At 38.3% G+C, this 14,747-nt stretch overlaps 1 protein-coding gene across 1 annotated transcript in view; it reads right to left on the bottom strand.

Annotated features, from left to right (window-relative positions):
• Positions 1 to 5,774: 5,774 nt before the first annotated feature.
• LOC126425029 (uncharacterized) overlaps positions 5,775 to 14,747 on the bottom strand; it is a 102,293-nt gene continuing 93,320 nt past the window's right edge. The window contains exon 7 of the mRNA XM_050087938.1: positions 5,775 to 8,555. Coding sequence (XP_049943895.1) covers positions 8,519 to 8,555 — 37 coding nt within the window. The 3' untranslated portion in view covers positions 5,775 to 8,518. The remainder of the gene's footprint in view (positions 8,556 to 14,747) is intronic.

Raw genomic sequence — 14,747 nt, forward strand, 5'->3', positions numbered from 1 at the left:
GTAAAAATGGTGTCGGGACAACAGAGAGCATTTTGTGTTCTACGTTTTGCACAGTGCAGGTCAGTAATAATTGTTCAGTGTGACTTTCGTACTAGGTATGGTGGGTGGATTCTCCTACAGCACAGAGCGTTAGACGATGGCATGGACAATTCTGAGAAACAGGTTGGTTGTGTAAAGGCAAATCGCTGGGTTGCCCCTGAGTGTCCGATATAGACATCGAATGGATCTGCCAGTTTCACAAGGAGTCCTTAGAAATCCGTTCACAGTGCAGCTCAACATGCTCCCGATGTCCATCTGGCATGTGTTGTGTTGACGTTTACACATGAAACCATACAAAATTCAGCTACTGCAAGCTCTTCATGAAGGTGACAAACAACAATGTGTGGAGTTCTGTAATTTTGTCCCTGCCAAGGTGGAGGATGACAGTTTTCTTCCATGCTTAGTGGTTAGTAATGCAACATATCATTTTAATGGAAAGGTGAACCATCATAATGTGAGAATGTGGGGTACACAACAACCACATGAAGCCATAAAACATGAGAGGGGCTGTACAATTTAATGTGTTTTGTGCAGTTTCACAGGAAAAGGTGTACTTTGCCGAGAACACTGTTACAAGAAGCACGTATCTCAATATGCTTGAGAACTGTCTTTTCCCGTAGTTGGAGACTGATTTGAATGATTTCATTCACCAACAGGATGGGGCACTGCCACACTGGCATCTGGAAGTGTGGGAATTTTTAAATCAAAGGATTACTGAACGATGTATCAGTCACACTGGACCAAATGATTCAGCCTTACATTACTGGCCTCCAAGGTCACCAGAACTGACTATGCGATTATTTCTTGTGGGGATTTATAAAAGACTCTGTACATGTGCCTCCAGTACCAACAACACTCAGCTAACTGAGGTATCGCATAACAGCAGCTGCGAAAGCTGTATCTCAAAACATGTCCGCTGCAATGTGGGAACAATTTGAAAACCGCACTGACATATGCCACGCATCTCAAGCGGGTGTATTGAACACCTATGAAAAGGAATGAGAAAAAACTTGAGTATCCTGTTCATCAAAAAACAAAATTCAATGTATATGTTTATCTGTTTCAGAAATAGACAGGTGCCAAAACAGATGATTCTTTTTGATACACCCTATATAATTTAAAAATACATATACACAAATATGAAATGACATTGCCCAAGTGGAGGACAGTAAAGAAACAAAGCAAAGCAAAAGAGTTTGGATGTCCAGTAACTGGCCAACTCAATGCTGAAACTGTTAAAACTTCTACGTCAGCACCAAGTATTCAAAAAGCACCAGATCAAAATGGCATGGAAGAAGTAAAATTATCTCAATCCGAGAGTGAACTTGTAGATAGTGAAGATAGTTACAGAAGCAACAAAAGTTAAGAACCAGTTAGAGAGGGCATTCATGAAGAAACTGAAAAGTTCAACAAAAATGTACGATAAATTGCAGTTGTTTCAAAGAAAATGCTTTTTTGCATCTGCACATCGAAATTTTTAGTTTTATTTATGCACCCAGACACGTTTTGCCTTTTTTACAAGGCATCTTCAGTGAGTGTCCTGAAATATTACATGATTTGCCCATTTTTACATATAGGTTATGGTTTCACATCTAGATTATGGATTTAAAACCAGTTCCTTAACTTTTTTTTTATGGAATGGAAAGGTCCAACACGTAACTTCTAATTCATTGCATCTAAGCAAACTGATTTTTCTCATCTGTCAACCAGGTGGACATCTTACAGTTCACTCTTTATGTTACACATCACCGTAACTGCCATCTTTTTAATACAGAGCTCCATTTGTTTTTCTAATTGTTACCAACATTCGCAGTTTCAGTTTTCTGCATTCAACTGTTTTGTGTGTGTGTGTGTGTGTGTGTGTGTGTGTGTGTGTGTGTTTGTGTGTGTAGAGAGGGAGTGAGATTTCTTTTTTTAATAAAATAAAAAATATTTATTTTATTTTTATTACTATTTTTATTCATTTATTTATTTTTAATAATAATAATAATAATAATTATTATTATTACTATTATTATTATATTTTCCTGTATATACTTATGAGAGGAATCATATGTGTATTAGTTGTTTCTCTTCAGCTTTTGTTTTGTATATATGATAATTTTGCTGTAATGTTAGGAAATGTCTTTCATTATTTATTCTAATTATTTTCATATCATTTTCTCTTGTAGTAGGTTTGTGGTTATTTTTGCTCACTGTTCTGCAAAAGGTGAGTGGCTCATTCCATATTTCCATGCTCTGATATGTTCTTTGTACCGGGTGTCAAATGTTCTGCTGGTTTGTCCTATTACCTTTCCAAAACATGTTGCTCTGTAGTTCGTGTATTCCTGGTTTTTGGAAGATACATGTGTTTTTTGTTATTTGGAATGTGCCTTTGGTTTGCATTGTCTGTTTTGAATGCTATGTTTATCCCTTGTCTTTTGAAAATGTTATTTTATGTGAAGGTTTGTGTTTGTATGTCATTGTGTATCATCTTGAATCTTCTTTCTTGTTTTCCTGTATTCTTTGTGTCGTTATTGTTCTGTCACTGTTTGTGTAGTGTTTTGCTGTACTGACATTTGTGGGTGTTTACGTACTGTGTTCACTGACTGTATTTGTTTTTTAATTTTTTTGTTTAATTTGGTGACTAGATCCCTATTGTACCCATTGTTTGTTGCTGTTTGTGTGATGATGTATAGTTCTTTCTGGTAATTTTCTGTGTTGAGTGGTATTGTGTTGAGTCTACGAAGGATGTATCTGAGTGCTGATCGTTTCTGTGAGTGTGGGTGACTAGAAGTTTGATGTAGGATTGTGTCAGTTGTTGTACATTTACGGAAGATTTCAAAGCTACGCTGATTGTTTTCTTTTTTAATGGTTATATCTAAAAAGAAAAGTTTATTTGGTTGTTTTTTCTTTTTCAATTGCGAATCTTATCTTTCTGTGTATTGTGTTTATATCTGTATGCAACTGGTCAATTTTTGCCTGAGGTTCATCTATTAAACAAAGGATGTCATCCATGTATCTAACCCAATGAAGTATGTTGTAATTCTTCTTGATAAAATTTTTGAAAATTAAGTTTTCTACATGGTTTATGAAAATGTTTCCTAAGGCACCTGATACTGGGGATCCCATTGGTAACCCATCTTCCTGTAAATAGTATTCATTATTAAAATGAAAGTAGTTCTGTTCAGTTATCAATTCCAGCAACTTGTGTATTTCTTTGATATGTTCATCTGGTAGCTGGCTGTTGTCCTTCAGGTTTTATTGTACGCTATTTATTGTTATCTTTCATAAGTTGTATTAACTGTGAGGTGTTCCTTATAGTTCTGCCACCTTCTATTTTATAATTTTCTGTTAGTAATTTCAACATGTGTCCTGCAAGTTTGTAAGTGGGAGCTTTTTTGAAGTTTGTAATGGATCTTACTAGAATATTTGGTTTATGGATTTTTGGTTGGCATTGGAGGGTGGGTGCTGTAGGATTGTTCTGTATTAATTTACCTTTTTCTCTGTCATCCAGTGTGTAGTCTATATTTTTTAACATATTCTTTATGTGGGGCCAGAAATCTGTTTGTTGGGTCAGTCTTATTTCAATTTTTTAATATTATTTTGTGAAATGAACTCTTGTGTTTTGCCAATGTATTGTTGTTTCAGCATAAGAACTACTGTATTTCCTTTGTCTGCTTTAGTAATAATGTTGTTTTCATTTTGGAGTTTCTTTCTGAGTTTTCTGAGTGTTGTGAATTCTGTGTTTTACTGTTTTTGTCAGTCTGCCCTTTTGTATCTGTAATAATTTTATGTATTTCTTTCTTTATCAATTCCCTTGTTAGCCCAGTGTTTACATTGCTGTTTTCACTTTTCTCATATCACTTTAGAATGACTTCTGATTGTATTTTGATGTTTTCTATGTATTCTTCATCTACTTTTGTATTCATGTTATATTTCTTATTTTTTAATAAAATAAAAATTATTTCTAAGAGCTCTTTTTCTTCATTGTTTAATTGTGTGTCTGTGGTGTGTGTTTTGGTTGTTTATTGTTTATGTTTCTTTGTTGTCTCATGAGCTGTGTTATCTTTTTCTTCAATTTCTTTCAAAAGTGTCTGTAACTTTGAACTTCTTTGACCAGATCAGAAAAAAACAGCACGACTGTTAATGTTATTGGCAAGTTGTACATGTGTATTATATAGTTTTCGAGTGTAGAGCTTTGATTTTGTATTTTAGCCAAACTTTCTTTCTTTCACTTTTATAGCACTAGACAAACTGTTTTTAACCTTTACATTGATGTGGTTAGGCACAAGGTTATTGGATTGACAAATATTGTTGAACTTTATATGTTCCATGGTTTTATGATTGTTGAGATGTAGTCTTCTGAACCTGTGGTAGAGGCCAACTGGAAATGCCTAGCAGGGCTTATATAACACGTTTCTTGTAGTGGCCATTTTCGCAGCAGCTGTATATAAATTGCAGTTGTTTCACAGAAAATGCCTTTTTTGTATGCTTCTAATCGAAATTTTTAATTTTATTTATGCACCCAGACGTGTTTCGCCTTTTTAACAAGGCATCCTCATCGGGTGTCCTGAAATATTACATGATTTGTCCATTTTTTACACATAGGTTATGGTTTCACATCTAGGTTATAGATTTAAAAACAGTTCCTTAACGTTTCTTTTATGAAACGGAAAGGTACTTACAGGTAACTTCTAATTCATTGCATCTATGCAAACTGCTTTTTATCATCTGGCAACCAGGTGGACATCTTACAGTTCACTTTCAGTTCACTGTTTACGTTGCACATCACTGTAACTACCATCTTTTTAATAAAGAGTTTCATTTGTTTATCTAAATGTTACCAACATTCTCAGTTTTCTGCAGTCAACTGTTTTGTGAATGTGAATGTGTGTGTGTGTGTGTGTGTGTGTGTGTGTGTGTGTGTGTGTGTGTGTGTGTTTTACAGAGGGAGAGATATTTCTTATTTTTTAATAAAATAAAAATGATTTATTTTATTTTTATTACTATTTTCATTATTTTATTTATTCTTAATAATAATAATAATAATAATAATAATAATGATAATTATTATTATATTTTCCTGTATATACTTATGAGAGGAATAAGATGTGTAATCATTTGTTGGGATTTCTGTCTATCATATGATCAGTCAGTGTAAACAGTGAGTTGGTCATTTAGTAGTTGTTTCTTTTCAGACTTTGTTTTGTATATATGATAAGTTTCCTGTAATGTTAGAAATGTCTTTCATTATTTATTCTAATTATTTTCATATCGTTTTCTCTTGTAGTAGGTTTGTGGTTATTTTCTCTCTGAGAGAAAAAGAGGAAACTTAGTACGAGGCGATGTCACGTTGGAAGCTGGACTGATGTTCACATGAAAAAATTTTGTAACCGCTACTCACTTTGTTCTTCTGGCGTGGCAGTCTTATTGTGATGAGCTAAGGTGTTTCTGTTTCTGTGGCTCTCTTGATCACTGTTCACAAATTTTCACTAACAAAAACAAGTCTGTAGTGCAGTGGACAAGGTGGTAATCAAAATACAGTTGGTTTCGATTAGACTATCAATCTGTCGATCTATGTGGTGTCAGAATTTTACATGTCTTCTGCACATCTTGTTATCATATTATAGATGTAGGTTGACAAAATACACTACAAATTAAGCACCTGTTACAGTATTAGTGTACAAATCTTGATATGAACTCTTTATTTTACATATCTCCAAGTTATTGCTGGGGTTAGAGTCAAACGACTGTCATGCTATGTATCTTTTATTCTAAGAGTACTGTAGCGAAACTGGAAAAGAAATGTGAATTTTTGAAGTCTGTCATTTGATTAAGGATCTTGTTATTCCCCATGTGGCCATGGATGAATATTTCAATTCCTTCCAAGATGCCCATTTCTATAAATACCAATTTCACTGTTCATTACTGTTGCATATTTTCCCACTAACCACTCATGATGGTCAAATTTTCTCATGCACACATTAAACATCTTCAAAACAGTAAGTTGTTGTATTTGTGTCTGCTTATTTGGTTATCTAAAATAGTGGGTAGCTGCTCCCAAAGATTCAACTTTGTCAAAATTTGTGCCAAATGTAACACAATTCTTGACAGGCCATCTAACAAATAAGACTTCACAGTTCCTTTTGAACAGATAGTCTTACTCACTTTGAGCTGTATTTTTCAGTTTCTTGCTGGTCTGGAGGGGACAGTCCCCAGCTTGACTTGTTTTGACAGTCCCAATTGCACAATAACCCAGATATCTGAGATGAATCAGAAGATTTCTACTAATGAAGAAAGTTTTGAAGTACACACAATGGTTTTTGGCTTTTGAATGCAATCCAGCATGTTTGGGACTACTGTTGATCCCAACAGTAGGTCATCCCTTTCAGTATCTGCTGGATCTTTTCCACAGTGCAAATAAAATTTGAAACAGTACACACTTTCTCCACAAAGAGACCATAACTTATAGCCAAATGTAATAGGCTTGCCTCGGATAAAGTGTTTCAATCAACTCTTTCCACAGTATTTGAATATCATTTAATCAGCTGGCAGATTTTTCTCAAATATTCCAAATTTTTGTGAAGATTTATTTATAATTTTCAAGAGAAGTCTTATTTTGAATCTCCGATTGTATTTATTTTCACTGGATATGTCATTATCTTGGGATGAATCAGTGTTTTCAACTTTTGAAATTTGTTCCTTGACATAGCTTTTGTGCGTGTGTGTGTGTGTGTGTGTGTGTGTGTGTGTATGTGTGTGTGTCTGTGTGTATCCGAATTGAACCCTGCCTGGAACAGTTCTGTCCTCCGTCACAGCGGGACACACCTCCTCTTCCTCAAAATACCCTTTCCAAACCTTCCAGGAATTTCTCACTTCCAGCCTCTTGCCTCTCAATCTTTCTTGAAAAACCTTAATCCTGCTTCCAACATCACCGCAGCTGAAGTCCAGGCTATCCGTGATCTGAAGGCTGACCGATCCATCGTCATTCTTCCGGCTGACAAGGGTTCCACAACCGTAGTCAGGAGTATGTGGCTGAGGGACTGCGTCAGCTTTCGGACAACACTACATACAAAGTTTGCCAAGGTAACCCCATTCCTGATGTCCAGGCGGAGCTTCAAGGAATCCTCAGAACCTTAGGCCCACTACAAAACCTTTCACCTGACTCCATAGGCCAGACATACCAACAATTAAAGGGAACAGCCATGGGCTCCAGGAAGGCCCCCTCGTATGCCAACCTATTTATGCGTCGCTTAGAGGAAGCCTTCTTGGTTACCCAAGCCTGCCAACCCAAAGTATGGTACAGATATATTGATGACATCTTCATGATATGGACTCACAGTGAAGAGAAACACCAGAATTTCCTCTCCAACCTCAACTCCTTTGGTTCCATCAGATTCACCTGGTCCTACTCCAGATCTCATGCCACTTTCCTCGACGCTGACCTCCATCTGTCCAATGGCCAGCTTCACACATCCGTCCACATCAAACCCACTAACAAGCAACAGTACCTTATGACAGCTGCCACCCATTCCATATCAAACGGTCCCTTCCCTACAGCGTAGGTCTTCGTGACAAACGAATCTGCTCCAGTCCTGAATCCCTGAACCATTACACCAATAACCTGAAAACAGCTTTCGCATCCCGCAACTACCCTCCCAACCTGGTACAGAAGCAAATAGCTAGAGCCACTTTCTCATCCCTTCAAACCCAGAACCTCCCACAGAAGAACTCCAAAAGTGCCCCACTTGTGACAGGATACTTTCCGGGACTGGATCAGACTCTGAATGGTGGCTCTCCAGCAGGGATACGACTTCCTCAAATCCTGCCCTGAAATGAGATCCATTCTTCTTGAAATCCTCCCCACTCCACCAAGAGTATCTTTCCGCCATCCACCTAACCTTTGTAACCTCTTAGTTCATCCCTATGACATACCCAAACCACCTTTGCTACCCTCTGGCTCCTACCCTTGTAACTGCCCCCGGTGTAAAACCTGTCCCATGCACCCTCCCACCACCACCTACTCCAGTCCTGTAACCCGGAAGGTGTGCACGATCAAAGGCAGAGCCACGTGTGAAAGCACCCACGTGATTTACCAACTGACCCGCCTACACTGTGAAGCTTTCTATGTGGGAATGACCAGCAACAAACTGTCCATTCGCATGAACGGACACAGGCAGACAGTGTTTGTTGGTAATGAGGATCACCCTGTGGCTAAACATGCCTCGGTGCACGGCCAGCACATCTTGGCACAGTGTTACACCGTCCGGGTTATCTGGATACTTCCCACTGGCACCAACCTATCAGAACTCCGGATAAGGGAACTTGCCCTTCAATATATCCTCTCTTCCCGTTACCCACCAGGCCTCAACAAGATCATCTGGACTTCTTTCTTCATCAGTCAGATAGTTACTTCAGAAGAATATATGGCGACATCAATAAGGTCCAGATGATCTGACATTGCATTTAGACTGCATCACTGTCTATTATTTCTTCTTCAGTGAGGTATCAGTTTCTTCTGAAGGCCATATAACCTAAATAAAATGAAATGAAATAAAACAAAATGTAATAAAATCAAATACAATGAAATTAAATACAATAAAATACAGTGAAATAAAATAAAATACAGTGAAATGAAATAAAATAAAATATAGTGAAATGAAACTAAATAATAAATATGTCTGCTTGTGTCTGTATGTGTGGATGGATATGTGTGTGTGTGCGAGTGTATACCTGTCCTTTTTTCCCCCTAAGGTAAGTCTTTCCGCTCCCGGGATTGGAATGACTCCTTACCCTCTCCCTTAAAACCCACATTCTTTCGTCGTTCCCTCTCCTTCCCTCTTTCCTGATGAGGCAACCGTTGGTTGCGAAAGCTAGAATTTTGTGTGTATGTTTGTGTTTGTTTGTGTGTCTATCGACCTGCCAGCGCTTTCGTTCGGTAAGTCACCTCATCTTTGTTTTTATATATATTTTTTCCCATGTGGAATGTTTCCCTCTATTATATTAATAATACACTCATTTTCAGAAAAAACACAATGACTAAAGAGAGGACATTCATATTCACAGGACATTTATATTAGTATGTTCTGCAGAACTGATTAGTATTTCAGTCATTATTGGTTCAACATGCGTCCTGTTGCCTAGTAGGCACAGTGTCCAGCATGGGCCCCGAATAACTTGTTCCATGTGTGATGGCACCAACCCGTGTATGACACAAATGGCGTCCTGTGGTACAGCCATCCATATTCAGACATGCCAACTTTCGAAAGTGGAAAATCAGGAGAATTTTGTTGGTGTACTATTGTGAATTACAACACATCCCTGACGATTAAAGTTGCAATAATTCAATAACTGTAAGAATGCAATTACATTTGTTTTATTATTTACATGTTGTTGTTGTTGTGGTCTTCAGTCCTGAGACTGGTTTGATGTAGCTCCCCATGCTACTCTATCCTGTGCAAGCTTCTTCATCTCCCAGTACTTACTGCAACCTACATCCTTCTGAATCTGCTTAGTGTATTCATCTCTTGGCCTCCCTCTACGATTTTTACCCTCCATGCTGCCCTCCAATACTAAACTGGTGATCCCTTGATGCCTCAGAACATGTCCCACCAACCGGTCCCTTCTTCTTGTCAAGTTGTGCCACATACTCCTCTTCTCCCCCAATCCTATTCAATACTTCATCATTAGTTATGTGATCTACCCATCTAATCTTCAGCATTCTTCTGTAGCACCACATTTCGAAAGCTTCTATTCTCTTCTTGTCCAAACTATTTATCGTCCATGTTTCACTTCCTTACATGGCTACACTCCATACAAATACTTTCAGAAACGACTTCCTGACACTTAAATCTATACTCGATGTTAACAAATTTCTCTTCTTCAGAAACGCTTTCCTTGCCATTGCCAGTCCACATTTTATATCCTCTCTACTTCGACCATCATCAGTTATTTTGCTTCCCAAATAGTAAAACTCCTTTACCACTTTAAGTGTCTCATTTCCTAATCTAATTCCGTCAGCATCACCCAACTTAAATCGACTACATTCCATTATCCTCATTTTGCTTTTGTTGATGTTCATCTTATATCCTCCTTTCAAGACACTGTCCATTCCGTTCAACTGCTCTTCCAAGTCCTTTGCTGTCTCTGACAGAATTACAATGTCATCAACGAACCTCAAAGTTTTTATTTCTTCTCCATGGATTTTAATACCTACTCCGAATTTTTCTTTTGTTTCCTTCACTGCTTGCTCAATATACAGATTGAATAACATCGGGGAGAGGCTACAACCCTGTCTCACTCCCTTCCCAACCACTGCTTCCCATTCATGGCCCTCGACTCTTATAACTGCCATCTGGTTTCTGTACAAATTGTAAATAGCCTTTCGCTCCCTGTATTTTACCCTTGCCACCTTTAGAATTTGAAAGAGATTATTCCAGTCAACATTGTCAAAAGCTTTCTCTAAGTCTACAAATGCTAGAAATGTAGGTTTGCCTTTCCTTAATCTTTCTTCTAAGATAAGGCGTAATGTCAGTATTGCCTCACGTGTTCCAACATTTCTACAGAATCCAAACTGATCTTCGCCGAGGTTGGCTTCTACCAGTTTTTCCATTCGTCTGTAAAGAATTCGCGTTAGTATTTTGCAGCTGTGACTTATTAAACTGATAGTTCGGTAATTTTCACATCTGTCAACACCTGCTTTCTTTGGGATTGGAATTATTATATTCTTCTAGAAGTCTGAGGGTATTTCACCTGTCTCACACATCTCGCTCACAAGATAGTAGAATTTTGTCAGCGCTGGCTCTCCAAAGGCTGTCAGTAGTTCTAATGGAATGTTGTCTACACCCGGAGCCTTGTTTCGACTCAGGTCTTTCAGTGCTCTGTCAAACTCTTCACACAGTATCTTATCTCCTATTTCGTCTTCACCTACATCCTCTTCCATTTCCATAATATTGTCCTCAAGTACATCGCCCTTGTATAAACCCTCTATATACTCGTTCCACCTTTCTGCTTTCCCTTCTTTGCTTAGAACTGGGTTTCCATCTGAGCTCTTGATATTCATACAAGTGGTTCTCTTTCTCCAAAGGTCTCTACATGTAAATACTAAATAATGGACATACCTGAGCCTTCAGACTGTATAATTTATCTTTGAACATGCTGAACAATATGAATCATGAGCTCTGCAGGTTTCTTTGGATTCACACACATTCAAATTAAGCACTCTCGAGCAAACTACAGTTCGAAATTACGATCTGAGGAAACAAATTAACATATATCAGATTTCTGTTTAGACATTAGCCCAGTTTTTGCATGAATAAATCACTGTTAAATGATCACATTTTTTCATTTCATAATGCAACCCATATTTGCGTGGCATCTTATATCCGTAAGACATCTTTCTCAAATTTAAATCAATTTTGTACATGATGTACATGTTAGGCTTAGCAAATAGTCTGAATAGTTTATCAGTCTGAATTTGTCTGATTACGGTAGTTACTTATGCAGCACATCTGTAACTGACTTAGCCTTCTTCAAAAACTCTGAACTAAATTTCTGCTTAAAGCACTTGCTTTTTGAACTGATTTTACACTCAAAAATTTCTCCAAAGACGTTTCTGAAAGCATGGACCTGAACTGAGTTTTGGTCTTTGTAACTGTGCTAAAAATTCTCTCACATTCCACATTACTATGTAGAATTGACAAAATAGCCAGCATCACTTTTGCAAGGTTATCATATTGAAGAACCCCATCACCCGATTTCTTCTGACCTACCAACGCCCACTGAACATCAATTCTCTCTGCTGCCAAGTTGGTTTCTTCCAGCTGAAAGTTACAGAACTGAGAGTGAAGAATATCAACTTCTGTATCTAAGTGTTCACTTTCGCTAGTCAGAATATTAAGAAATCTGTTTATGAAAAACCTAAGGCTGGAAAATGATGCTTTGCCAATTATAGAAATATTTGAAACTTCTGCATGCATTAAAACTTCATCTTTGAATGGAAATTTGTGTATCATGTAATCACTTGATGATAAGAAACATTTTCTTACAGACTTAAAGAATACAGACTTCTCCTCAGGCTTCAAAGTGGTCACCAAAGCAAATGTAGGTTTCCCTATCATCAGATCACAATCATCCTTTTGATTTGCTGGAGTGTGATAATCTACATCAATGAGAGAGCTGGAGGTTTTAATAATGAGTGGTCTCACAAATCTTGCCATCACATTCTTCAATAGTTTGTCCAAAATTGATCTCAATAAGTGGATATGCCTTCCCTATGAACCATGGACCTTGCCGTTGGTGGGGAGGCTTGCGTGCCTCAGCGATACAGATGGCCGTACCGTAGGTGCAACCACAACGGAGGGGTATCTGTTCAGAGGCCAGGCAAACGTGTGGTTCCTGAAGAGAGGCAGCAGCCTTTTCAGTAGTTGCAGGGGCAACAGTCTGGATGATTGACTGACCTGGCCTTGCAACGTTAACCAAAACGGCCTTGCTGTGCTGGTACTGCAAACAGCTGAAAGCAAGGGGAAACTACAGCCGTAATTTTTCCCGAGGACATGCAGCTTTACTGTATGATTAAATGATGATGGCGTCCTCTTGGGTAAAATATTCCGGAGGTAAAATAGTCCCCCATTCGGATCTCCGGGCGGGGACTACTCAAGAGGACGTCGTTATCAGGAGAAAGAAAACTGGCGTTCTATGGATCGGAGCGTGGAATGTCAGATCCCTTAATCGGGCAGGAAGGTTAGAAAATTTAAAAAGGGAAATGGATAGGTTGAAGTTAGATATAGTGGGAATTAGTGAAGTTCGGTGGCAGGAGGAACAAGACTTTTGGTCAGGTGAATACAGGGATGTAAATACACAATCAAATAAGGGTAGTGTTGGAGTAGGTTTAATAATGAATAAAAAAAATAGGAATGCGGGTAAGCTACTACCAACAGCATAGTGAACACATTATTGTGGCCAAGATAGATACGAAGCCCATGCCTACTACAGTAGTACAAGTTTATATGCCAACTAGCTCTGCAGATGATGAAGAAATTAATGAAATGTATGATGAGATAAAAGAAATTATTCAGGTAGTGAAGGGAGACGAAAATTTAATAGTCATGGGTGACTGGAATTCGAGAGTAGGAAAAAGTAGAGAAGGAAACATAGTGGGTGAATATGGATTGGGGGAGAGAAATGAAAGAGGAAGCCATCTGGTAGAATTTTGCACAGAGCATAACTTAATCATAGCTAACACTTGGTTCAAGAACCATAAAAGAAGGTTGTACACATGGAAGAATCCTGAAGATACTAGAAGGTATCAGATAGATTATATAATGGTAAGACAAAGATTTAGGAACCAGGTTTTAAATTGTAAGACATTTTCAGGGGCAGATGTGGACTCTGACCACAATCTATTGGTTATGAACTGTAGATTAAAACTGAAGAAACTACAAAAAGGTGGGAATTTAAGGAGACGGGACCTGGATAAACTGAAAGAACCAGAGGTTGTACAGAGTTTCAGGGAGAGCATAAGGGAACAATTGACAGGAATGGTGGAAAGAAGTACAGTAGAAGAAGAATGGGTAGCTCTGAGGGATGAAGTAGTGAAGGCAGCAGAGGATCAAGTAGGTAAAAAGACGAGGGCTAGTAGAACTCCTTGGGTAACAGAGGAAATATTGAACTTAATTGACAAAAGGAGAAAATACAAAAATGCAGTAAATGAAGCAGGCAAAACGTCTCAAAAATGAGATTGACAGGAAGTGCAAAATGACTAAGCAGGGATGGCTAGAGGACAAATGTAAGGATGTAGAGGCTTATCGCACTAGGGGTAAGATAGATACTGCTTACAGGAAAATTAAAGAGACCTTTGGAGAAAAGAGAACAACTTGTATGAATATCAAGAGCTCAGATGGAAACCCAGTTGTAAGCAAAGAAGGGAAAGCAGAAAGGTGGAACGAGTATATAGAGGGTCTATACAAGGGCGATGTACTTGAGGACAATATTATGGAAATGGAAGAGGATGTAGATGAAGATGAAATGGGAGGTATGATGCTGCGTGAAGAGTTTGACAGAGCACTGAAAGACCTGAGTCGAAACAAGGCCCCGGGAGTAGACAACATTCCATCAGAACTACTGATGGCCTTGGGAGAGCCAGTCCTGATAAAACTCTACCATCTGGTGAGCAAGATGTATGAGACAGGCGAAATACCCTCAGACTTCTAGAAGGATATAATAATTCCAATCCCAAAGAAAGCAGGTGTTGACAGATGTAAAAATTACCGAACGATCAGTTTAATAAGTCACAGCTGCAAAATACTAATGTGAATTCTTTACAGATGAATGGAAAAACTGGTAGAAGCCGACCTCGGGGAAGATCAGTTTGGATTCCGTAGAAATATTGGAACACGTGAGGCAATACTGACCCTACGACTTATCTTAGAAGAAAGATTAAGGAAAGGCAAACCTACGTTTCTAGCATTTGTAGACTTAGAGAAAGCTTTTGACAATGTTGACTGGAATACTCTCTTTCAAATTCTAAAGGTGGCAAGGGTAAAATAGAGGGAGCGAAAGGCTCTTTACAATGTGTACAGAAACCAGATGGCAGTTATAAGAGTCGAGGGGCATGAAAGGGAAGCAGTGGTTGGGAAGGGAGTGAGACAGGGTTGTAGCCTCTCCCTGATGTTATTCAATCTGTATATTGAGCAAGCAGTGAAGGAAACAAAAGAAAAATTCAGAGT

Source organism: Schistocerca serialis, chromosome 10, assembly GCF_023864345.2.
Source record: "Schistocerca serialis cubense isolate TAMUIC-IGC-003099 chromosome 10, iqSchSeri2.2, whole genome shotgun sequence".
Lineage (NCBI taxonomy): Eukaryota > Metazoa > Arthropoda > Insecta > Orthoptera > Acrididae > Schistocerca > Schistocerca serialis.